General features: G+C 44.2%; 2 protein-coding genes across 2 annotated transcripts in view; both read left to right on the top strand.

Annotated features, from left to right (window-relative positions):
- Positions 1–2,519: 2,519 nt before the first annotated feature.
- Positions 2,520–3,032, top strand: LOC116753929 (translation initiation factor IF-2-like; the record flags this gene model as incomplete). Its single annotated transcript, XM_032631969.1, has 1 exon — positions 2,520–3,032. A coding segment is annotated over exon 1 (513 nt), but the record flags the coding sequence as incomplete, so codon positions are not given.
- A 78-nt stretch (positions 3,033–3,110) lies between these two features.
- Positions 3,111–25,309, top strand: part of TAPT1 (transmembrane anterior posterior transformation 1) — a 63,975-nt gene continuing 41,776 nt past the window's right edge. The window contains 3 exon segments of the mRNA XM_032632817.1: positions 3,111–3,140; positions 3,142–3,307; positions 16,050–16,180. Of these exon segments, the coding sequence (XP_032488708.1) occupies positions 3,111–3,140; positions 3,142–3,307; positions 16,050–16,180 (327 nt within the window).

Raw genomic sequence — 25,309 nt, 5'->3', positions numbered from 1 at the left:
TTTTAATTGTGTACACTACTCACCAATTTTCATTCTTTTTAAAAACAACATTTTGCGTTTTGCTATTTTCAAAATACAACAGCTACATGGTAGATATGACCACCATTAGGTAAAGAATACAGTTAATTGAGATTGACATATGTACACTAATATGTATAAAATGGATAAGAACCTGCTGTATAAAAAATAAATTTTAAAATTAAAAAAGAATACAGTTAAGAATACGTGTAGCAATTTTACAAACTCTTAATTGAATTTATATAATCATAGTTATTATGCATATATATTAAAATATAATTTGAATATATAAATCCCTTATTATTTAAGAAGTTTCTTCACTCATTGAGTTTTTTTCCTTCAGTACTGTTTACATGTAAGACTCTTCTCCGCTTCTCATTCTTGCTCATCACTTTCCTCTACTTGAAACTATTACCCACCAATGAATTATCTCTTTCACTAGCAACTAATATAGTGACATGTTAACAGCACACCATCCTACTGTCTGCTGAATTAATGTTTTAAGTTCAATTCCTGTAGCTCATGTTATACAAATTCTGCTTTTAACTTATAATTTAATTCAGAATGTTATTTGATGTCTCTTAATGGCGAGGGTTATCATGTTTTTGAACTACTCCTATTATTTCCTAACGATGGCATTATGAATCTAAGCTTATATCTTTTGTTCTACAACTGATATCAAGAACATTATATTTTAAGTTCTATTTATTGTTCTCAGAGAACTGTTGGTTTTCTATGCTTTGTAACTATTTCTTGAGATTATGTGTAACTTAAGTTTTGATGATTTAGAATACATATTTCATAATACCCTTTTCCTGGATTCTGAAAATTTGCCAATGGGTTGAATTAAGTCAGAGAAAAATGTTCATATACAGTAAGATACTTGATTATCTAATTATCCATACCTAGACAAGGAAAGAATAGTGTTAATTGAAAAAATTATTTATATTAATGTTCATTTCAAAAATGCTTTTTTAGTATATTAGACTTATGTGTTTGAAATTGTGCAGTTTCACAAAACGTCAGATAAATAATGCAGCTCAGTGAAAAGACCCAATTGATGAAAAGCTACAAGAGCTTCAGTTTTCCCATTTCTGCTTTGCTCCTCTGCTGTAACACCTTCAGACCTGGCCTGGACACACTGCTCCCTCCCTCTCTTTGCTGACTATTTTAAAGGACAGAGACAGGCCTTGGAACACCATGTTCTTCCTCAGGCTATTACAGAAAATGAGAGAAATCCATTCTTACAACTGGCTGCCTTAGGAAACAGAATTTTAGATTCCTTCCCTTCCAGCTCCTGTTGAGTTAAAAGCAGGGCCATAGCCAATAAATGTGGTGAGACAGCACTTGGGAACTGACATAAACAAGCAATAAAAGCCTACTTCCTCCTTCACAATCAGTGCATAATAGAATGGGATGGTTTTACACTATAAAAGATCAGAGATAATAGAATTTGAGCTGTAAAGGAATCTTAGAGGCCATACAATTTTCAGTACCTTTTGATTTTCAAAATGATTCTGAAGATTTGACCAGAGCACTTGTTTTTGATTGATTAATTAAGACTCAGTTTTGACCAAATATAACCAAAACAGAAAATTTCATGGTCACAGGAATGTTTAGAAATGTCATCCTCTGAACTGTTCCGTTTTATTAAGGGGAATAAGGATGTTCCAAAGGCATCAGTTCCTCCTTTCCCTGGCGGCCGAGGGTCAGTTCCCAGCTTCGTGGCCTTTTTGGTCCACCTTGGTCTCTCGCCCGTCTCTTACCCTGCTGTTAGACTGTTAGGCGGCTGCCCTCAGCACGGTGCCCAAAATAGCCCACTGTGAGTCTGCAACCAGGTAGGTACTCACTAGTGACAACAGAACACTCAAGGTCTTTGGTGAATCAACACGAGGTCGACTTTCCTCTATTCACACCCGTTTATATCTGGCTCTCAAGTTTAGGTCTAGGGTAATTTCCAGACAGCTTAATGCTAAGGGAAAAATTACAGATCTCCGTTTTCGAATCAAAAGGGTACCAGAGGTACAGGTGAAGTTGGCAGAAGAGAACTCGACCTGTCACGGCCCCCCTAAATGGAGTGCCCGGCCCCTCCCCCGAGCCCCGGGCATCTTCATTTCCAGGAGCCCTGCGGCGTAGGTGGTCTCGGCACCGCCCTCGGTGCGAAGTCACACGCCTGAGCTGCAAAGGACAGTCACCCCAAGTAAAGAGGTCGCCCAGGTGATGGAGCAAGGGCACCACGACGGCCAAGAGCTGTATCCGAACCCTAATGCCGAAAGACAATCTAGTTTGTCCGCGGGCGCGGGAAAACGTATACAGCACACTGCTCCTCGGGCTGAGTCCCTGAGCCCATCGCTTCTCCTCCGCGCCCCCACCTGTTGGGTAGCATCTCCGGGCTCCTCCTTGCCCAAGTGCTTTGGAAACTGTCAACAAAACCTAGAGGCCAGGGAATGTGACAGGTGATCATAACTATGCAGAGGAGATGGAGCCCAGATAGCAGACCTATGGGGCCGGGCCTCGCGGGGGTCGGGGATCTGGAGCCGGGCCCTCAGCGCCGCGGCCACGCGAGCTGTGCCAAGACCGGGCGGGCGGCGCCGGCGCACTCCGGGCACCGAGCCTGCAAAACGGGCCCCGGGCGAGCGGCCGGCCACCTCGCAGACAGCGGGCAGCAGGCGCAGCGGCCGCCGCCCCGGGGCGCCTCGGCCAACCCTCCGGCCGCCGCCGCCTCCGCTCTTGCCCCGCTCCCGCCGAGACCTCGACCCGAGCCCCGAAGGCGCTCGCTCTCCCCGGCCGCGCGACCCGGCTGCATGGAGCCCGCCGCTGGGTCCAAGACGGCCGAGCCCGGCACGGCGCGGGAATCCAGCGCGCGCTACGGCGACGGCAGGAAGAAGATGGCGGCGGCCGTGACGGCTGCGGCCTCTCACGCGCAGCTGACGCTAATGGCGCGCGCCGGCCGGCGGACCGCGGATAGTGGTGGCAGCGGCGGCCCGGGCTCCACCGAGGGGCGGGGCGAGGCGGGAAGGGGGCCGGCTGGAGGCGGAGGCCGGGCGGGAGGCTGCAGGGAGGCGGTGGGGAAGGTTTGTTGTGCTCGGAACATGGCGGGCGTCGGCGACGCGACCGCCCAGAGAGGAAGGCGGCGGCGGCGGCGCCGACATCCCGGAGAGGGAAGACCGCGGAGAGGCGGAGCAGCCGGGCGGCGGCGGTCACGGGCCCCCGCCGGCGCCTCAGCACACGGAGACACTGGGCTTCTACGAGAGCGACCGCCGGCGGGAGCGGCGCCGCAGCCGCGCAGGTGAGAAGGGCGGGCTGGCGGCGCTAGGCCGCGGCGAGGGAGCGGAGGGCGGCGGGGGGCGCCGTGGGACTGCCGGCTGCGAGCTCCGGTGTCGCCGCTGCCTCCGGGGCCGCCGTGGTGTGGGCGCGCGGAGCCGCCGCAGCTCCCGAGGCTCCGCGGCCGCTGACAGCTCCTCGGGCGGGTCCGCGCGAAGCGCCGAGGCCCCGGCGGCAAACGCCCAGCCAGGTAGGTGCGTCCGAGAGAGAGGGCTGCGGCCCGGGGAGTTCGTCCCCACTCACTTTCCTGCTTTTTAAAGGTCTTTCAAAACAAAACAGAACGCCTGGTATCCTCACACCTCGATAACGTTGGCGAGCATCTGCCCACGTCTCAGGGAGCCCAGAACTGAGAAACGCAAGACTGATTTCATTATCTGTGTGCCAAGGTGACTTTTGTTCTGTGTTTTAAACGAACTTGAGTCATCGAAACCTGTTAACTTGCCCTCTAAATTTGTGTTCTTCTGCTGCAGATAACAAGGTGGTAATAATGACCGTAAAGTTCAGTCATTTTGCTCAGGACATAAATATTTAGTACTCCTGCAAATGTTACTGTGAACTTTCCTAACCGAAACTTAAGCCACTTTGAAAAAAAAAGAAAAAGGCTGCGTAAGATGCACTTGTGGATCCTACTTTCAATGACCGGTTTTAAGCATGTTGTTACAATGTTGTTTCTTTAAGCTATAGGAATTTATTCTTATTTTTAGAGAGTTTTTAAAGTTGCATTTGTATTCATATTGCAGTTGTGTATTAAGCTTAAAAAAGGGGAAGACTGAGATGTATGTTTCATTGAATATAGGGTGATAACAGCATTTTAATTCTTAAATAATTCTTTTATTCTTTTATAAGTTTTGAGCAGGAACAGACCCATAACTACATTAATTTCTTCCAACTAAAAATTTGCTTCTGGTACACAATAGGAGCTGCATTAGCCGTTATTTCCTGCAGTTCATGCAAATAAATGTTTTAAGTACTAAGGCTTACTGCATCATTGATTGCACTCAGGTATTGAAGATGTGGGAGTATTTAAATGCTAACTTAAGGCTGATCAGGTAAGATCCTGATTGACTTGCTAATTATCAGAAGTAGAGGTAGGTTAGACTTTGAAGAGGTGTTTATCTTTGAAAAATTAAGTACACACTGTGCCTTGTTTGTCTTTTCAATGAACCACTTAGAAATTCTCAACCCTAAGTTGTCAGTTAAACACTTGCTTGGGAGAGTATTTACTTTCTAAATTGGTCAGATCTAAGTAAGACAAAGTATTAAATCTCTTAGCTGTCTGTTTACTTACTTGGACTTCAAAATTAAAAGCACTCTGGGCTTCCCTGGTGGCGCAGCGGTTGAGAGTCCGCCTGCTGATGCAGGGGACACGGGTTCATGCCCCGGTGTGGGAAGATCCCACATGCTGCAGAGTGGCTGTGCTCCGCAGCGGGAGAGGCCACAATAGTGAGAGGCCCACATACCGCAAAAAATAAAAAATAACAAAATAGACCTTTAAAAAAAAAAAAAAAAAAAAAAAATTAAAAGCACTCTGGTGCAAATAGAAAAAAATGTAGCAGGTTTCACTATAATTTCTTTGAAATATTTATGAGTTTTAGGAAAGCCAGCATTATAAAAGCCTTTGTTATTGTTTGCATGCACAAAAATGAAGTTGTCAGGTGCCTTTTGATGATCATAGATGTTGGGCTTCTGGAGTAACCCTTAACACCCCTTCCGTGGCCCTGCTGGTCAGGGGTCTGGATACCTGGTACTGTGGACTTCCATTGACTTCATGCCGCCTGTGCATTCTTCATCATCATGGGTTACGGAGCGTGGTTTACTTAACATGTTTGAAGCCGGACTTTTAACCCAGAGTTGCAGGAAGTCGTTATCGGGGACACACTTCCGGCTTTAGTCTTTGGGGTAGTCATTGTTTCCCCAATTCTGAACCTTATGTTGAGGAGAGATGACGGTGGCAGCTCTTGGGGATGAGGACTTAGGTGAGAATCCCAGGAGTATTTCAGCTGGAGTCAGCAGCTAGCGTTGTTGTGTCTGGGCCTGCACATGGGCCCTTTGTCCTTTCCGCCGGGTGTCTGTCTCTTCTCCGCTAGTTACACAGCTCTTGCCCTTGCCAGTGCCCACTCTCCAACTCTGATGCCGCACTGGTCAGGGCATCCTCGCTGGAGATTAGAATTCTTTCAGTCACTCTGAAATGCCCTGGGCTGCTAAGTGGCTTCTGCATTCACCCTAACCCTGCAGCATTGCTCCCTTCCACTGCTCAGCATCCTTTCCTTCCTCTCCTGTCCGGAATTTAGAAAACTCTTACCTAGGGGCTGCCCTGGGCCAGAGGGCCTTGGAGTGGCACCACCTAGTGTCATGTGAGAAATATTTCTTCCCGAATCAAATGTCTTCCAAGCCTAGGTGCTTGCACTTAAGGTGTTACATGTCCATTTTTTATATTCTGGTGCTGCCTCTGATACTCTAGTCTTCCCCCCATCCCCTGCCAATTCAGGGCAACCTTTGTCTTTACTTTTTTTTTTTTTTTTTTGCGGTATGCGGGCCTCTCACTGTTGTGACCTCTCCCGTTGCGGAGCACAGGCTCCGGACGCACAGGCTCAGCGGTCATGGCTCATGGGCACAGCTGCTCCGCGGCATGTGGGATCTTCCCAGACCAGGGCACGAACCAGTATCCCCTGCATCAGCAGGCGGACTCTCAACCACTGTGCCACCAGGGAAGCCCTGTCTTTCCTTTTGAAAGTCATAATTTTAGTGTCTTGGTGGCGTGAACCATCAGTTAGTTCCAAAGTCCCCGTTATCATTTCTCCCAAGGAATTTAGGACTCTTATAAATTGGACGTTTGTTGGCCTGCCCTAACCATCTACGGTCCCGTAAATGAATATACAGATTAGGTGATTATCCAAACCCTCTGAATCCAAGTAAAATAATTCAAAACGTAATGTTTGAGGTTCCTGTTTTTATTCTATACCTGTCTGTGTTCATTGATAGTTTATTTTTTTATGTTGGGGGTAGGAGTTTATTAATTAATTTATGTATTTTTGCTGTGTTGGGTCTTCGTTTCTGTGGGAGGGCTTTCTCTAGTTGTGGCAAGCGAGGGCCATTCTTCATCGCGGTGTGCGGGCCTCTCACTATCGAGGCCTCTCTTGTTGCGGAGCACAGGCTCAGTAGTTGTGGCTCACGGGCCTAGTTGCTCCGCAGCATGTGGGATCCTCCCAGACCAGGGCTCGAACCCGTGTCCCCTGCATTAGCAGGCAGATTCTCAACCACTGCGCCACCAGGGAAGCCCGTTTATAGGTTTGTAGAATATTTATGTATATTAGTTTGTATATATACAGCTACATCAAGGGTAAGCTTTCTTTTTGTTTGTCTTTTCAAACTCTTCTAATCACTTTGTTCACTGAACTCCCTCTGACTTATATGTAGCCTGGCAATGGGCTGAGACTTTTCTCAGGTTCTAGTACTTAAACCTTAAAATAGATAGGGATGGATATCCCACTCGTCATTCCTGGTTTCATTCTCTCACTCATAATGGTCACTGTGTATTCCACCGTTGCCTTATGTGGTCACCTGTCTTGAACTCTGGGTATAGTAGTCATCAAGAACCACAGATTCATCTCTTCTGTCTTCTTTTTTTCCTCTTCTTAAAAATATGACCAACTTCTATTGTCCTTTTTGATATAAGACCAGATAATAAGTACATATGACTGGGACTTCCCTGGTGGTCCAGTGATTAGGACTCCATGCTTTTGCTTTCTCTGTTCAGGTTTGATCCCTGGTCAGGGAACTAAGATCCTGTAAGCTGCAGGGCACGGCCAAAAAAAAAAAAAAGTACATATTACTATATTTCCATGTTTGTGCCCCACTTCACAGGTCTGTAGAAATTCTAAGTGGGAGAGTTTCTGTATAGCCATATTCCCATTTAGGAATCTAGGCCCAGCGAGTCAACTTTTGACTAAGAATTAGGCAATCTGTGCTTGGCTTGGTTCGGTTGTTCAATTGCTTTGTAGACTCTATGCTTGCCTAATCCATTTGGCTCTGTTTCATAACTCCACTACTAAATAGTTTAGTATCTGAAGTATCTAAGTTGGCTCTAGTGACTGGATCTTAACACTAGAAGACTTGTTGTAAAATAAATACATCGCCTACTGGTGAGGATGAAACAATACCTATATAATGCAGGTATTGGAGTATGCATAGGGATAGGTATTGCTTGTAAAACAAAAGAACTTGAAGTAAGGTATGGGTGAACAGTATGGTTTTTGACTGTAGCAGTGCCATGGGCCCATTTTGTTCCTTTTTAGGCGGTGACTCATCACTCTGGAGCTTAAACTTGTTATCCATCCCTTGTGCTTCTCTTCTTTTTCTTTACATTTTAAACTTCTTGCTTTACCTCCATAAGAGAATGAACAGAGGCAGGAAGAAAGACTAAAACTCAGAAAAGCCAACTGATCTCCTTTTTAGCAGCTCCCACAAAATATTTTGAGTGGGACAAGGGTTTTAACTGTTCGTATTCACTATGTCCCATTGTGTATTTGAAAATCTAACATTTTGAATATTAAAATACATTATCATTTAACCAGTCCTGATCCTCTATAATATGTTACATAGTTATCCTTATGGCCCCAAACTTATCCTGATGGATGATTAAAGGCTGTGATTCTGAAAATTATGCTCTAGAGTAAATCAGTTTCTCATTTACAAAGGAAAATAAGAATAATTGTAAAAATGCCTGAGAAATTACTTGGAGTGAACACAACCCTGATGCAGATAAAGTAAAATTAGCTTCTTCTCTTTTGACAGATGATTGCTCTCCTTTGAAAATTCTCACTTGCTTTACTTAACAAGTACTTGTAAACTGAACAAGCAATGAAAAGTTATTTATTTTGATCTTTGGTTCAATGTTCTTGACCTTTTTAAGTTGTTTACCTTCCACCTAGTTTACCCTCCAGAATTCAGCCCTAGCAGCTCATTTGCAGCCAGCCCACTTTGGGGATGCTTGCATAAAAGAGAAAGAGGTCTTTGCAAAGACTGTATCATTGACTGTCAAGTTAATGATATTTTGTTCCCATTTTTAGTCCTTTACTTTGTAACCTTATGACCTTGGAAAAAGTCAGTACTCTTTTTGTATCTGTTTTCCATCTATAAATTTATGAATATTCTACCTATTCTTTACTTCCCTGAATGAGATTATTTATAAACAGTTTGAGGACCTTAAAAGTTCGACTAGAACCTTTACTGTATTTGACTTAGGAAAGCAGAATTGCTGTCATTGATTCCTAGTTGGCCTTGTACAAGGGTGTGCCTTTGTATTTGTGTAATAAACGTGTAGCTAATATTTTAGTGTAACTTTAGTAAAGCCTATTAAATTTTTGCATTATTTAAGACTGTGGAGATTTGCATGTTTCATAGTATTTTCCTAGCAGTTAACCAATATTACTTTACAGTTTTTTTGATGGTCAATGGTATTTTAAGAAAGATATATTTAGACATATTACTGAACATGTAAATATATTTATGATTACTCATTACTTCAAATTAATACTTTTTTATACTGGGTTTTTATTTCTAAAACAAGCTCTCTCAGAAGATAATTAAACAATATTTCTTCTTTTAGGGATGAGGAAGGAACCATTTATACTGTACTTTTTCTCAATTTAAGATACTGGATCACAAGGCAATTCTGTGGTAGATGAATATTGATTAAAAATAATCTGGAAGAATTGATCCAGGTTTATGATTAGTCTTATTTTCCTAGTGTTAAATATTCATAATTGGCAAGACTAACTTATTCGAATGTAGAAGCTCGTTTCTATTATAATTGTTGATAAATAGTAAAATACTTCTATTTTAAAAAGACTTTTACTGAATATTTCTTCTTGGTGAGATCTGGATAAATGAACTAAAATTGGTTGACATCTGAAGAGTTCAAACGGTATTCAGAAAATAAACAATTGGATTATTTTATTTTGGAAAATAATTTGCACTTAAACTATAAAGAAAGATGTTTGGCATAACAAATGAAAGTGACTCTTGCTAAGAAGGAATGAAATATCACCACGGTATGGAAAAAGTTACGGTTCAGTTAGCTGGCAGAATTCTTGAAGAGTGGCACCCACAGGTCAAAGAACAGTAGTAGCCTTCCTAAATCATTAGCCAGGCACTCTACCCAGTATCACAGGACAAGTGAGTTCAGGTAAGTCTGTAGAATGCTAGAGAACAGCGTTTAAAACAACGGCAGCAACAAACAAAAGCACTGAAACACAGCTATACTTTGGAACAGAAGATTGAGTAGCATCCTGCAGACAATATCCATGGCCAGGAAAAGATTGGAGGTGGGGAGACCAGACAGAGCGGCAAGGCTACCCTATGCCTTAGGAGCTCAGGCCACCGGGCAACAGAATCTTATTCTTCAGCGTGAATCAGACGGCTCCTTCTGACAGGTTGAAGCCAGATCAGGGCTAGGTCATCTTCTCTAGTACGATTGTCAGATAGATGGGTGATAATTATGGTCCAGGGGAGAGAGCACGCTGGACTTGGAGTTCAGAGATCCAGGTTCTATTCCCAACTTGCCCCTTAGCTTTTCAGTAACTATGGACAAGTCTCCTAACCTCTGTGAGCCTCAGATTCTTCATTTGCAAAATGTGAATGCTGTTAACTGTTCTTCAGCTCTCAGAATTGTGAGAATTTCATGAAGTAGTGTGAGCAGGACCTTTGTAAACTACCTCAGGCCATCTAGTGGGAGGATCCTAATCCCTTAAGTAAGGCCAGTTCTCCAGGAGTGGGGGAGGAGGAGGAGGAGGAGGAGGTAAGAAAGCTTTCAAAATATTTCACCCCATGAAGCTTTTTTTTTTGTTGTTAGTATTGCTTTAATGTTTCTTTAAAAACCATTCCCCAGCCATTAGTATGGTGTTAACTGTAGGCAAACACTGCCCTTACACTCAGAACTCACTGCTGGCCGGACATGAAGAAGATCTGGATACATGGTGCTTGCTTTCAGAAAGCTCATAGGCTGGTAAGGGAGCTGATTAGTAAACAGTGTAACTTCATAGAAGTAAACCCAGAATGCTACAGGAGCACAGAGGTGGTGGGTGGGGGGAGACCCAGTTTTCCAGAACACAATGGCCTGTTTACAAAAGCACTTGAGACAGTGATAGAACAATCTGGTGCCAAAAAGCACACACTTTAGGATAGACTGCTTGATTTGAATGCTGGCTCTACCATTTGGCTTGCTCTGTGACCTTGGAGACCTCCTTAACTTCTCTGTGCCTTCGTTTCGTCATCTATAAATTGGGCATAATTATAAAACCTGTCTCATAGTTATGAGAGGTGTCTACTCAAAACATGTTTTATCATTTGATTTTTAAGTGTTTACTTTTAAATTTTCTATGGAAAATCAAAATTGGTGTTTATAACTAAAATTCTTGCATTTCTAGAGGTAAAATCCTGACACGACACTTTTTCATATTTACTATATAGTTAAAACACTTTCATAGGTTTATATTTTATAACTTGTTTAAGGAAAATTAGTTACTTAAGTTATATAGTTTGTTAAAGATGCTTATTTGATGTGTTACCTTTTATCCATGGAAACAGGATTGCAGAAATAGCAATAAACATTAGGTAACCACCAAACTAGAATTGGTTAATACTATAGATCATGTGAAATTACTAGTCAGTAGTTCAAGCATTGTGCCATGCTTTGCAGTTTTCATATCCTTTCATTCAAATCCTCTCTCAGTCCCTCGAACATCCTTTGTGGATGGCAAGCAGGTAACAGGTGTTGTAAAACTGCTCCAAGCCTTGGTTTCCTCTTCTGTAAAATTGAGATCTGTGAGTGGAGCGGGGTCACGGCACTAATGAGTGACAGAACTGGTGCCAGAACTTCCTTCTTCTAATTGCTAATCCTGTGCTCTCTTTGTGCATCATAACAAAACCCTTATTACGGTGGAAGCTCGGTCATCTTGTGGGCACCAGGGAAGGCACCATTATGGAGGATAATTTTCTAAGTAAACAAGGGTACAGTGTTGGGCTGTGTAGTACCCCGCAGGCCTACAAGCCCTGTGCTTGCCCAGCTTCAAGACTGAAGAAAGAGCCTGGACTCAGCAACAGAGACATCAGTAGTTTAATGGATGGGGGATCTTACACACTTGAAGCAAGGTCCTGGAGTGACACCCCACAATGTGTGGCTGACAGCGGGCAGGACATGGTGGCAGTCTTCGCTATCAGGGAGAGTGGGAGATTACCAGTTATAGGGCAATTGACCTCAGGTAGGCTCATTAGTTACCAGGGAAACCAGTAGGGGGCACACCCCTCACTACCCCTTTGATAAGAACAGTCACTAGCTGGGGCCTGAGGCAAGTATATAGGAAGATCACTCATGTGCCTAAGATGTAGGTGAAGCAGGCACTGGCTGGGCAGGGGAAGTACAGAGAGCAAGAGAACAGCCACCTTTAGTGGCCTCACCATACATGCAGCTGTCTCAACCTTTTAATTTAATTTGAGTTTTTTAAAAAAATTATTTATTTATTTATTTTTGCCTGCGTTGGGCCCTTGCTGCTGCACCCGGGCTTCCTCTAATTGCGGCGAGTGGGGGCTGCTCTTCGTTGCGGTTCGCGGGCTTCTCATTGTGATGGCTTCTCTTGTTGCGGAGCATGGGCTCTAGGCGCAAGGGCTTAAGTAGTTGCGGCACGTGAGCTCAGTAGTTGTGGCGCACGGGCTTAGTTGCTCCGCGGCATGTGGGATCTTCCCGGACCAGGGCTTGAACCCTTGTCCCCTGCATTGGCAGGCAGATTCTTAACCACTGAGCCACCAGGGAAGCCCTTAATTTGCTTTTTAAAATTTAAAATTGTACAATAACCTGTTTATCTCCTTCACACACTGTGATACTAGTGCGCTCCCCAACTTCCTGCACTTACTGGGGACGATGCACCCAGCCACTCACCAGCTGTGACTGCATTGCAGTGCCCTGTCCTCCTAGGGGTGGAGGGACAGGTACCTGTTGGGGGACCTTTTCCATCATTTGGATGCATACGGACTGGAGGCTCCTTAGCTCCGGCGACTGCTGAGTCCAGTGAGACACCAGGAGCTTTGCGTTCTTGCCCTGCTAAGAACACCCCAGTCTCAGAACACACCTGCCTCAGTCACGGGCTCTCTTCCCAAGAATCTGCTACTCTCTGCTTTTGCCACTTCTAATTTCTGATTCTGTTTTTCTCTCTGCCACACTCTTCATTGTGATTTCCCTTCCTCTTCTCTGATCCGCACATTCTTTCAGCGAGCATTGGTTGAGCACCTCTTACATGCTGTACCCCGAGGATGCAAAGGTAGAGGAGAACGCCAGACAAGAAAATGCATGTACCGTGGCTCCGGGAAGCATGGAGCTGAGTTGGGGGAGGACTTGTTCTGCCCGGGGAACCTGGGAAATCTTCACGGGGCGGGTGACTCTGCACGTGTTCACCTGTGGAGGCTGGAAGGGAGTTCTCAGGCCAGTGAACAGTGTGATCCAACTGACACATTTGCCAGCAGTGAGAAGTGACGTAACTAGGAAATCATAACCTTGAGGTTCAGGGAGGCAGTTGTGCGGCACTGCTGGAAAGATAGCCAGGGGCCAAGGCTGCAAGGCTCTGGTGTTGCCACTGCTGAGGTGTTGACCTCACCTGGAGGTCCCACGAGCCCCAGAGGGTTTCCATGGCTGGCCTGTGTGCACACGGACAGGCGCCAGGCCAGGTGGGACCGAGGGGACAAAGGATCGGAAGGAGGGCTCCGGTCAGGAATCCTCTGCAGTAACGTGGAGAGAGAGGACGAGGACCAAATGCAGGCTGAGCCCGGAAAGAAGAGGGCACAGTTAATAAACATTAACTGAAAGAGTCATTAGGGCTTGGGGAGAGGAGGGAGGGGATGGTCAGAATTGGCCCCGAGCCGCCAGTGTAGAACCCTCTGTATCACTGGTGAGCGCTGAGCTAACAGCAGGGCTGCAGGAGGTCGGGGTGGGGGGTGGGGGATTAGTGGAGAAGAGGTGAGGTTTGGATTTGCTGGTTTAAAGGTGCCTTTGGGATTTCCAGGTGGCAGTTGGAAATATTGGTTCAGGCTCAGGAGTCAGAGCTGAAGGTATGGTGACTTAAGGATTTAGATGATGGTTTTGACCTTAGACGGCCCAAATAGAGTATGTGTAGGAAAAAAAAAGACAAGAAAAAGAGAAGGTGGCTGATGACACATCAGAGAATGTGGCCTTAAAGGATGGCTGGCATTTTACTGTAACCGTACTTTGTTCGGATGTAGTGAATAGAGCACCGAACTGACCAGCAAATGCTTAAGGGTCCGGTGGTGGAGGAGGCACCCCTCAGAGACTTAGGTTAGCAAAGGTGATTCCGAGAGCAGAGCGCCACTGATGGGGGTGACAGGCAGGAACGTGAAGCTGGGGGCAGATGCCACTCAGCAGTTATGGTGAAGTGACCTTTGGGGCTCATGACTCAGCTCGCTGGCGCCAGTGAAACTTTGTGTAAGTGCAGTTTCTTCTGCTCTCTGAATGTCCTGTTGCTTCCCAGTTTTCACAGGAAAGAACTGATATTTTAGATATTAGCTAATTAAAACATCCCTTTCTTTCTAATTGGAAAACTGAACTATGTGCACGTATAACTGTTTGATCTTTCTTTTCCGTTTTAGCTGTTTTGCTTGCAGCTCAAAAGACTTTTTCTCTCCTTCAGACGGTAGATCTTGTCCTGGACCTAGCCAGCCAACAGCATATTAGAAAGTTCCTAGCCAGGAATTTTACTCTACACAGATTTGGTTATACTAAGGCCTTTTTTTTTTCTTTTCATTTATTTATTTTATTTATTTATTTTTGGCTGCGTTGGGCCTTCGTTGCTGCGCGCGGGCTTTCTCTAGTTGCAGCGAGCGGGGGCTACTCTTCTTAGTGGTGATCAGGCTTCTCATTGCGGTGGCTTCTCTTGTTGCGGAGCACGGGCTCTAGGTGTGCGGGCTTCAGCAGTTGCAGCTCACGGGCTCAGTACCTGTGGCTCATAGGCTCTAGAGCGCAGGCTCATTAGTTGTGGTGCACGGGCTTAGTTGCTGCACAGCATGTGGGATCTTCCCAGACCAGGGCTCGAACCGGTGCCCCCTGCATTGGCAGGCGGATTCTTAACCACTGTGCCTCCAGGGAAGTCCCTATACTAAGGCCTTTTAGTCTGAACATCTATTAATATATGCAGTGAAGTTTACATCTTGTGTACATGGCTTCACCCATCAATGTACTGAGAGTACCGTGCTCGTGGTGCACTGGATGATTTGGCCTGCCCCTGCGCTGGGCTGCAGTAGGTGGAAGTCGGGTTTTCTCTCCATCTGTTTCAGTCTCCTGTTTCTCAGACAGCTTTCATGGTATCACTGACTCTCCAAATGGATTATGAATCTTATATTTTTAAAAAATGTGTGTAATTTTTGGGGGGAAGCTGTAACTTCTATACATAAGCAAGCCACTTCACCTGACGCTCAAAGAACTAGCGATCTGTCCCAGTGTTGGAGGAAGTAAGCTGTTTTTAGGCCCACTGGGAGATAATAAGTCCACTTCTGAGTCTTCCTAAGGGCTTTTCAAGGGTATTTTGGACTATACACTTTTCCCCATCCCTGCAACCTTTAAATCCTAGCATCACGTAAGACGTAACTATGAGGGTCGATCACTCGTAAATGAAATCAAACTCCTCTCTTTGTCATTTTTTGGAGGGAACACCAATACTGTATTTGGTAAAAGGACCACGAGGCCAGCTCAGAGCAAAGACAGCAATTTGAAACCTTTGGTATGCTGAGTTCTGGAAGAGAGGATGGCCTCCTAGAGAGTAGAAGTAGGGATGTCTGTGAAGTTGGGTACTGAGAGGTCACCGAGGTGCTGGGCTGTCAGAGAAGTGTCACCCAGTGGGAAGATTGGGATCAGGCATTAACACCCTTCTCATCTCAAGTCCTCCAGGTACAGCCAAGTGGAAAGCATTCCACCTCCTTTGGCCTTTCTTTCCTCAGCTTAGATGAGATGACTGTGGGTGAATTTGCCTCAGAGGAACCGAGGAAACAGGTGGACAAATCCAAGGAAAGGGAGGTTTTTCAGATCGGGTTGAGGTTCTGTTTTGTATGACTTATTATAATTACCATCATGTTGGGAAGCCTTCACCTGGGGAAGTGGCATTATTTAGATACTTGCAGGATCTCTGAGGCTGAACAAGGAAGAATTTGCACCAGTGTCTGTATACTTCACCCAGGATAGTTCTTGGGCTGAAGCAATGCCTGTTAGGTGACTTGGCTCCCTTTTGATTTTGTGTGTGTGTGTGTGTGTGTGTGTGTGTGTGTGTGTGTGTGTGTGTATCTCCATTTTGTATGTACTTGGTATCTACTCTTTTTACCTGCCTTCATCTCTCCGTCAGTCCAGGTCCTATATCACCTGTAAGACCCAGGACTAGACTCTCACAGAACACTTTTCCAACTATTCTGGCTCATAGTAATCGTCCCTTTTATATTCCTGTGACTTTTTCAGTTTATATCACACAGAACAGCAATTTTCTCAACAATCTTTTCTGGTGGTTTGTGTGCAGTTCAATTCTGGGCACAGAAATGTAGATTACTTTGTTTTATTCTCTTGTTGTTTTACATATACATTACCTGTAGCACCAGCTAGCATGGAAGTTCCTTGATAAATACTGTTCTTTTTGTTTTGTCATTTTTTATTTTTCCTGTAGAGCTTTCATTGTTGAGGTTCCTCAGTGCTGAACTAACCAGAGGGTACTTCCTTGAACATAATGAGGCCAAGTATACAGAAAGAAGAGAAAGAGTGTACACTTGTATGCGAATACCAAGAGAATTGGAAAAGGTACTTTTTTTTTAACTCGTCGTTTTGAAAATTATGTCAATATGTTAATTCTATTTAAAAATTGTGAACAGCTTGAGTTGCGTTTTTAAAATATTGGAAATAACGTGATCATAAATAAATAAATATATTGGGGGAGTAGGAATTCCCATTCAGGAAGAGTCTTAAAAAGTGTATTTTTAGTGTAAGATCCAGTGATTTTTAACTTTGCAGCTTATTAAACTTACCGTATTCCCATTTGTGTCCCACCCAAATAACTTTTTCAAGGAATTGCTCTCTACTTATTCCTTTAGTTCTCTTCAGTTTTGTTTTACTAGAAGCAGTTTTTTTCCCATTCAGCATAATATAAATTATTTAATTGCACCCTTTTTTTTAAGGTTTCAGTTTCTCAGAAAGCCCTCATTTTTAAAAACAGTTTCTTCAAAGAGAAAAGACAATTCATTTCACCTTCATCACAGAAAACATCTCAGCATAGGATAAACATAGTAATAGCAGCACTAAATCTTTGCACATCAGGCGCTCCCTTGATTGTGTCCCAGGGCATCAAGACCAGTCAGATACGAAATCAAGGCCGCTCTTTCTGTCTGCATTGATAGAGTTGACCAGTCTGAGCAAGAATTAAGAAATAATTCAGCTTTAGCTATACTGAAACACGTTTTCGTACTTTTATAGTAATGTGAAACTTGTAATGTTCCAGTCACTTCTGTAGAATCATACTTTACTATTGGAGTTGGTATCAGAAGAGTTTAGTTGGTTTGCTTTCTCAGTGTATTATAATAACAAGAGGTGTGGTACAGTGAAAAGGAAGGATGCCCGGTTTGAGAGATGTTGCTTTCAGTAGGTTCTTAGTGGCGCAGCATGTGCTGAAGCTTTGGAAAGTTCTGTATTAGGGAGCCAGCAGACCTTTGAGACAATGAAACAGCTTGTTGCCTTTGGTCAGGATCATTAAACATGCGTAGCTATTGTTGTGTTGCTGCTTTTCTGGGGAGTTCTAGGGTTCTGTGGAGGAGCCGAGGCTGGAGGTGAGGAGGGAGGTGGAGGCCTGGGGGGCACCCTCGACAGCACTCCTCCCCAGGTGCAGCATCAACCTTATTTTGTGTATTGGAGTTGCTTTAAGATTTTGTCCTGGAGGGACCTAGGGGGTGATGTTTCTTTTGCTTGAGAAAAAAAAAATTTTTTTTAAGGTAAGTCTTGTGTCTTTCTTAAAACACTTTAACCTGCTTTTCAAAGTTCACTATTTCCTACCAATGATAAGCCATGGCTGGAAATGTGAGGACACTGCTGGAGGCGTGGACCTCTGCGGCCTGGACTCTTGTCTGGGACAGTGCCGGCCTCGTCTGCCCACCTGTCTGGACTCCCATTTTGCTCTGGGAGAGCACAGAGGGATTTGCCTGCAGTCACAGGCAGACTTTATGGACACGCCCGGGAAGCTGGTTCGACACGGAGAGGTGTCCATCTGACCCCTTCTATCATCCCACCTGTGGCAGAAATAGTGCGTGATGGCAGCATCCTCTCATAATTCTGTCACCTCATCAGAGGCAGGTTCAATACACCCATCCTTCTCTCTTTATTAGCAACATTGAAATCACAGACAGGTTTCTGGGTAGATTTCTCACAGAAACTTGTAAGCGTTTCATGTTTGTTATTGTATTAAATTGTCTTCTGGGGGAAATCCCTGCAGGTCTTTCTGGGACTGCAGTATAAACCATTGTTTTTCAAACTGTGGTCCGTTACAGGACCACTGATAGGTGGAGTAACCCATACGGTTACTAATCAGTTAGGATTTATTTTTTTTTAATTAAAGAATAGAAAAAGTATCAGATTGCATTCATTGCCTGTGCTAAGGGTAAGTATTTTTTCTTAAAACTTAGGTCTCACTTCTATGTGTATAAAACGTATTAACGTCAGAAAAGTTGAATGGGCACTGCTCATGCACAGTTGTAATTATTCTAATCCTGTTTCCCATGAGAGAGGCTTTTAGTTTTAGGCCTATTTAGGAAATTTTCATTTAGTCTCTTAGAACAACACTTTAGCAATTTTACTGCTTAAAATGTACGAAAGAATGTCTTTTTTTTCAGTTTAGAGCAATTTCTTCTTCTAAGACTAAGCGAAGCACAGAGGAAAGTTAGATTTCAGTTTAATTCCAGGCTTAAATATCTCTCAAAACAGCATGAATTCACTCTGCTCTCTCTAAGGCCTTTATTTGATATGTGGGGATCCCACTTCAGACTTTTATTGTGAGAGGTGAGAGGCTATCTAGATATTCACGCTAATCTAATTTATTTTTTATTGGTTTCCTTTGTGTTTGTCTATTCTAATATGTAATACCTTATTCGTTTTTTTTTTATTCTTGTTTTTTTGGGTAAATGCTAATATATTTTCACCTAACCTTTGCAGGAAGAGAAAGTTGATAATTAAAGAGCACTTTGCGTCTACAGGGATTGCAAATACTATAAAGCATGTAATTACTGCATATTATACTTTAAAGTCAAGAGAAAGGTCAGCTTAGTATCTCTTACCGAACCTGTTTAGTGATTGTAAAAAAAAAAAAAAATCCCATGTGTTTTGTGTCAGTGGATAAACACATTATACTTGACATTTAATAAAGGTGAATTGCTTACATATTTAAAATAGTATTTCCAATTATTAGCACTTTTTTACATTTGAACTTTTCAATCTTAGGTAAGCGTATGAAATTTTGGAGCATTTTGTTGGCTTTGGGGCAACATTTCCTCTTTTCCTCCACAATCCCTTTTCCCCTGTGCCCACACACACCCCGTGGGTTCTCGTCCTAGGTCTGCTGCTAACTGCCTACGTGGTCCACTTTGGGGGCTGTGCTTTTCTCTTCCATTACAAGGAGGAGGCTGAACTGTACTTTCTGTGCATCCCGAGCTGAGAGCCAGGATAGCAACGTGGGTTAAGGGCATGAACTCTAAAGTCAGTCTGCCTGCACTTGAATCTTGGCTCCACAGTTTATTAACTGTGGGGCCTTGATTAATTTACTTCTGTCGTGTGCCTCGGTTTTCTCATCTCTATGTTAATTATGTGGTAAGCCTTCTGTAAGTGTTTTAAAATCTTTACAAGCCTCTCTTCAGCAAATTGGGAATGCCTTGCCCTGGGAGAACAAGAAAAAATTTGAAAGGTTTCTTGTCCCCAGGTTGCATTCCAGTGGAAGTCTCATTTGCAATAGAGGTAGCTGTCATCTTGGGCTGAGTACAGCAGGAAGTGATTGGGAAAGGACTGATTTTCAAGGTTCTCCTGCGTCCCTCTTTCATCTCCTGCTATACTTTCATCTTCCTTCTTCGCTAGCTAATAAACGACTTTTCTAACCCTGCAAGGGCCATGATTTTCTGACTCTCAGCCCTCTTGGATTGCTGACGTCCTGCAGAAAGAGCCTTTAGGGAAAACTGTTTTCTTCCCTCTTTTTAGCCAGACTGTCTTAGGGTAAAGCTTATCTCTTTCATGAGGATTTAGCTAATGGCCATAGAGATAACATACCTTACACCCTGACATTTTCTGCTGAGCCCTCAAGTCTGACCTCAGCAGGCACAGGGCTGGAGCTGACAGTTAGGATAGACAATGGTTGCTTTAATCAGGTGCTGGTGGAACAAGGGCAGGGGATCACCAGTTTCCCAGAGAGGAAATTCCTGGTGAGTGATTTTCACTGCTTCTTACCCCACTTGGCTTGGCCAGTTACATCCCATCGCTGGCATCCATTTCTGTGTTACTAATAAAACGAATAGCATTTATCAAATAAGGATTAGATGCTTAGCACTGTCCTGAGCACCTGAAATGAAATAGCATTGAATCCCATCAGCAGCCTCCTGAGGTATAAGTACCATGAAAGTTCCGTGTCCTCTTCCTGCCGCACTCTGCCGTCCCATGTAGACGCCCAGACAGATCTCACCTTCAGCCCATGTTTTGGTTGAAGCATGTGCTAGTGTGTGTTCTGCATTTTGACCCCATAGGAACAGTTTACCCCACACCATGTACAAAATCATCCCTTGTCCAAGGGCTAGTTTTGTCATCTGAGTGAATCCAAAACTGCAAGAAGTAGTGAAGAAATGCTCACCATAGTATTGGGTTGGCCAAAAAGTTTGTTCGGGTTTTTCCGTAAGGTGTTACACGTTTCCTTAACATCTTAACAGAAAAACCGGAACGAACTTTTTGGCCAGCTCCATATTTTCTAAAATTCCCTAATGTATTTAAATACTAATTTAGAGAGATACAGCTCACTCATGCATTTATTTATTAATTTCCTCTGTCTTTGTTTTGAGAGCTCACTGTGTTCCAGGCACTCTTACAGTGTGGGAGTAGAGAGATAAACATAAGACTCATGAAGGTAATGGCAAGGTGATGAGGAGAAAGGTCACTTCTGTACATTTTACAGCCTGTGTGGCGGGGACAGGGGTGGTTGTACTAGGGAGATCCAGAAGTGGGAAATTGTTAGGAACACACAAGAAAGGACAGGTACACTGGAAGGTTGGGCTGGAGCCAGGTTACTTTGAATGGTTAGGCTAAGGAGTTTAGACTGGCTTTGGGAGGAAATTAAAATTTATTTCTCAAGAATTAGCTGTATAGGTAACAGAATACCTAATGCTGACTTAAACAAAAAGGTTTTTGAAAAAATTTTTCTTTTTTTTTTTTTGAGGTATACGGGCCTCTCCTGCTGCGGAGCACAGGCTCCAGACGCACAGGCTCAGCGGCCATGGCTCACAAGCCCAGCCGCTCCGCGGCATGTGGGATCTTCCCGGACCAGGGCACGAACCCGCGTCCCCTGCATCGGCAGGCAGACTCTTAACCACTGCGCCACCAGGGAAGCCCTGAAAAAATTTTTAACAAGTGAAGAGGAAGGAGATCTTAATTGTTCCAGCGGATTAATGAGGCCAGCATGGACTCAAGTCCTTTTTAGCTTTCTGTTTCACCATCACTGGCAAATTGGCTCTCAGTCCTCCTTTTAATAGAAAGATGACAGCTGCAACCTTGGGCATTACATCTGCATTATAATCAGAAACAAGAGGAGATGGACAGTGCCACCTTCTCCACTGTCCCTTTTATAAAGAATTTAAAGCTTTCCCAGAGGTGCCCCAGCATGCTTCCTTCCACTATGTCTTATTAGCCACTGAGTCACACAGCCGTCCCTGCTGCACAGGAGACTAGGCCAGTGAATATCATGCTTTTCCAACAAAGGGAGAAACAGATTGAGAATGATAATCAGGTTATCCACCCCTCAGAGCTCTGCTTCTGAAACATACCAATGTTCAACGTGGATTAGAAATAAGAGAAGCAGGGAGAGCTTAAGATCCCTCCATAAGTACGCTCTTTCTTCAGATTAAAATCAATTGATTAGGGCTTCCCTGGTGGCGAAGTCGTTGAGAGTCCACCTGCCAATGCAGGGGACACAGGTTCGTGCCCCGGTCCGGGAAGATCCCACATGCCGCAGAGCGGCTGGACCCGTGAGCCATGGCCGCTGAGCCTGTGCGTCCGGAGCCTGTGCTCCGCAATGGGAGAGGCCACAACAGTGAGAGGCCCACGTACCGGAAAAAAAAAAAAAAAAATCAATTGATTAATTTTACTTCTTAAGAAATTTATTCCTCGTGTTAAATACATGTCATATGTGGGATGTGATTATTATGAAGCCTTTTATCAAAATTACTTTTCTGTAGTTACATATGCTTATGTAATTTTGCCTATATCATAAGAGGTAGAACTAAAATGAAAATACATTTTTGACTTTACCTTATAATTCTGTGTTTTTTGACAATCTTTTATTTCATCATTACCATGCTTTGTATGTTATAGTTATTTAATATATTTTTTTAGAAAATCGAATTCAACTGCTTAGTCTTAAATAGAACGACTTAAGTTCATCAGGTTGAAGATATAAGTATACAATAGGTATAGAATATTGTGTTTGGGGCATAGACTTCGTTATTATTGGAAGGGAGAGGTTACTGTCACAGAGGGGAGTCTTGGGGTCGAGGTGAACAACCTTAGCTTCTCATCTCGGGTCTGCAGGGAAGAGCCCAGTAGCCTGATCACGGTGTTCTTTTGGCTTTGACTTTCTTCGTCTAAGACTAGGCACTTGGACTAGGTCATCTCAGGAGGGTGAGTAGTCCATGACCGTGTGAATGAGTTTGCTGACGAGGGGCAGAGGAAATGGGAGTAATGGAAACGTTCACAGCAGGGAAATTTTACATCTCTAGTGGAGGAACTTAGTTCTGCTTTTTTGAGAGTTGGAAGGGGTAGTAACATTTAGGAAAAAATAATTCAAAAAGTTCCTTTCAAAATAATGAACTTAGTGAAAATATATAAAGCCTTTTTTTGTTGTTTCACAGTGTAAGTATATATTAAGAAAATGTAGTTATAGCCAATGTTTCACCTTTATTTCAATAAAACAGTCCTGAGATTTTGTTGTGAGAGTACATAGATCTGTTTACGGCAGTGATTTTTTGGGCATCCTACTCGGTTTCTGATTTTCATGAAAGCGTGTGGGGAATCATCCCCCGAAATTGTTCTCATGGTGCAGCTCTTGCTTGTGACACACCCTGACTCAAGACGTCCCACCACATGACTACTAAGACACCAGAAAGCCTAGGGTATCTGCTCATCTCAGCATCTCAGCAGCCTTGGCTGGTGTTCCTCCTGGCCTCTCTGACGCTTGTCGCCCCTGGCTTGCAGCAGTGGTGACAGCAGCTTCCACGTGTCTTGTGTGACAGTCTTACCGTTCCTAACGCTTCTTGGCGTGGGGCAGGTGGGAGTGCAGATCCATTTTGGCGGGGGCACGAGTAGCCCACTTCAGAGGGAGGTCTTGGAGGTGATGGGGGATGGCCCAGGCATCCGGGGCTTCCTTGGCCTGGTGTCAGCCCTGTACCTCTTAGGCACATAGGACCCATCAGATGGTTCTAGGGCAACCAGCCAAAGACTTCAGGCCTCCATCCCATTCACTGATGTGTTTAGAAGACAATTTGTGACCTTGGCACTGTGGGGCTATGTTTATCTTTTTGGATCAGTAACTTACTTCTGTCACGTTAGCTTTGGAAACAGTCTAAACTCTTGCTCTTCCTCTCTCTTTCCATTGTGCTGTATCAGGCCACTGTGCTGTCTCCCTCAGACTAGTATTCTCCTTTGTAACTGTTCGTGCTGCTTCTCTCAGCCTGCTGCAGTGCTGCTGGTCGCCCCCTAAAAAAAGCAGATTTGAGCCTAGAAGGTGTGTGATTGTCGCCTGCAGCAGCTGCTAAGACCTCGCAAATGTGCCATAGGGTCCTGAGGGCGCACCCAGCCTTGTACATCACAGCCCTGTTTGTCCTTGCAAAATACCAAGTAATGACCCCTGCCTCAAGCAAGGGTTGTTGTAAGGACTAAGTAAGTTAATATAGGTCAAGTGCTTAGAATATTACAGTATTCAACAATGATTAAAAATAAGAGAAGTAGGAAAATCTCAAGATCTTGCATGTGCAGTCTTTCTACAAATTAAAATCTTCAATATATTTATTTACCTCCGAAGAAATGTATTCCTTGTGTTAAATATGTCAGGCATAAGTTGACTGTTATGAAGCCTTTTATCAAAATTACCTTGTTTTCTGTACGCACATGTGTTTATGTGACTTTACCTGTCATGAAAGTACTTGGCTCCTTGTAATCGCTTTGTTTACCATCTCCTAGAGTGTAGACTTCCCAGGGGTATGAATTTTTGAATTCAGATGAATAAAAATTATTTTATTATAGGGATGACCTTGAAGCAGTAATTGCTTTCGAAGTCAGTCGTTTGTAAACTTCCTTATTGATAACCCAGTCTCCTTGACATCCTTTTAATTGATCGCCGCATGTGAGTTTGTTGAGAACTTCCAGAGCACAGGATAAAGATTTGTGCCCCTTAGTGGTCAACTGAGCAGATTCCTGACCCTCTCATCTGATGATTACATTCTGGCCACACAGCCTCCCGCTCACGTTGCACCTGAGCACGCTCTTGTCTTTGCTTGAAATGCTGTTCCTCCTTTCTGTGCCTGGCGGCAGCTAGTACCCATCTTGTCTCCTGGTGGGAGATCTTTGCTAACGCTGTTCCTCCCTCCCCCAGGTGCCCATCCCAAGTTCACCACCACCACCACCCCCGCCCCCAGCTCGCTGCTCAGACCTGATCTCAGCGCATCCAGAGCACATCCTTCATCTGGCCCTTACTCTGCAGTCTGTGTCCTGCTCACTAGATTTGAATTCCCTGGAGAAAATGTCCTTCCTAAATGACCTTTCAACCCCCGTGTAGAATTAAGCAGGACGCGGGTTCTGCTCTGACAGGAGTAGACCCAGAGCTTTATAAACTGAGACCAGGGGAAGGAAAGAAAACACCCTTCCTGCGTTACTACTGCTTCCCAACTCCCACCCCAGAGCAGCCGCCCTCAGCTCTGGACACTACTTTGTGGTCATGGTGGAGGAGGTAGATTCAGAATTGCCAGAAGATGGTTTGTGCACCTCAAAGAGGCATATTCCAGAATCACTGTGCTTTAATTTTGGCCATAACATTTATTGAAATTTCAAATGGCATTAAAAGGAAGGCAGGAGATTTTTGTCAAAAAAGGAAGCATTTTTAAAAGGTTAAGAAACCTTGCTCCACTCTCCACAGAGAGAGGCTGGCATTTTATTTGTTTATTTCTTTTGAGGCTAGTATTTTTCATATGATTAAGAGCAATAGAGTTAGGTTCAAAATGAGTGTGGTAAGAGCTGGTTGTGGAAATTTTCACTAGCGTGTGATGTTTTGTTGACCAGAAGTGTTACAGAATTGTTGTAGTTTTAACATTGATGTTCAATTATTTAAAACTTCTGTTAAATCTTTTTTTTTAAACATATAAAGCCAAATCCAGTGGCGAGGTTGAGGCTGAGTGACAGGTGTCTTCAGTAGAAATAGTGCTTCAGTTTCAAAGCCATGTCTTCTGCAGACCTACTGGCCTTGCCTCTACTGCTCAGGAACTGGGCAAGCTCCCGAGTTTCACTGCAGAGTCGCGGCAGGGGCGGCATGCTCGGGTTGGAGGTGAGGATGGACGGAGGCCCTCAGGCCCTGTGCACAGCACCTGGCCAGTGCCTGGCCGTATTGCCCAGTACCCGTAAAAGGCTTCTGAAGCCTTTGCACACAAGATCTCC

Source organism: Phocoena sinus, chromosome 5, assembly GCF_008692025.1.
Source record: "Phocoena sinus isolate mPhoSin1 chromosome 5, mPhoSin1.pri, whole genome shotgun sequence".
Taxonomy (NCBI): domain Eukaryota; kingdom Metazoa; phylum Chordata; class Mammalia; order Artiodactyla; family Phocoenidae; genus Phocoena; species Phocoena sinus.
The sequence above is the reverse complement of the archived record's forward strand: the minus strand, read 5'-3'. Positions and strand labels throughout refer to the sequence as shown.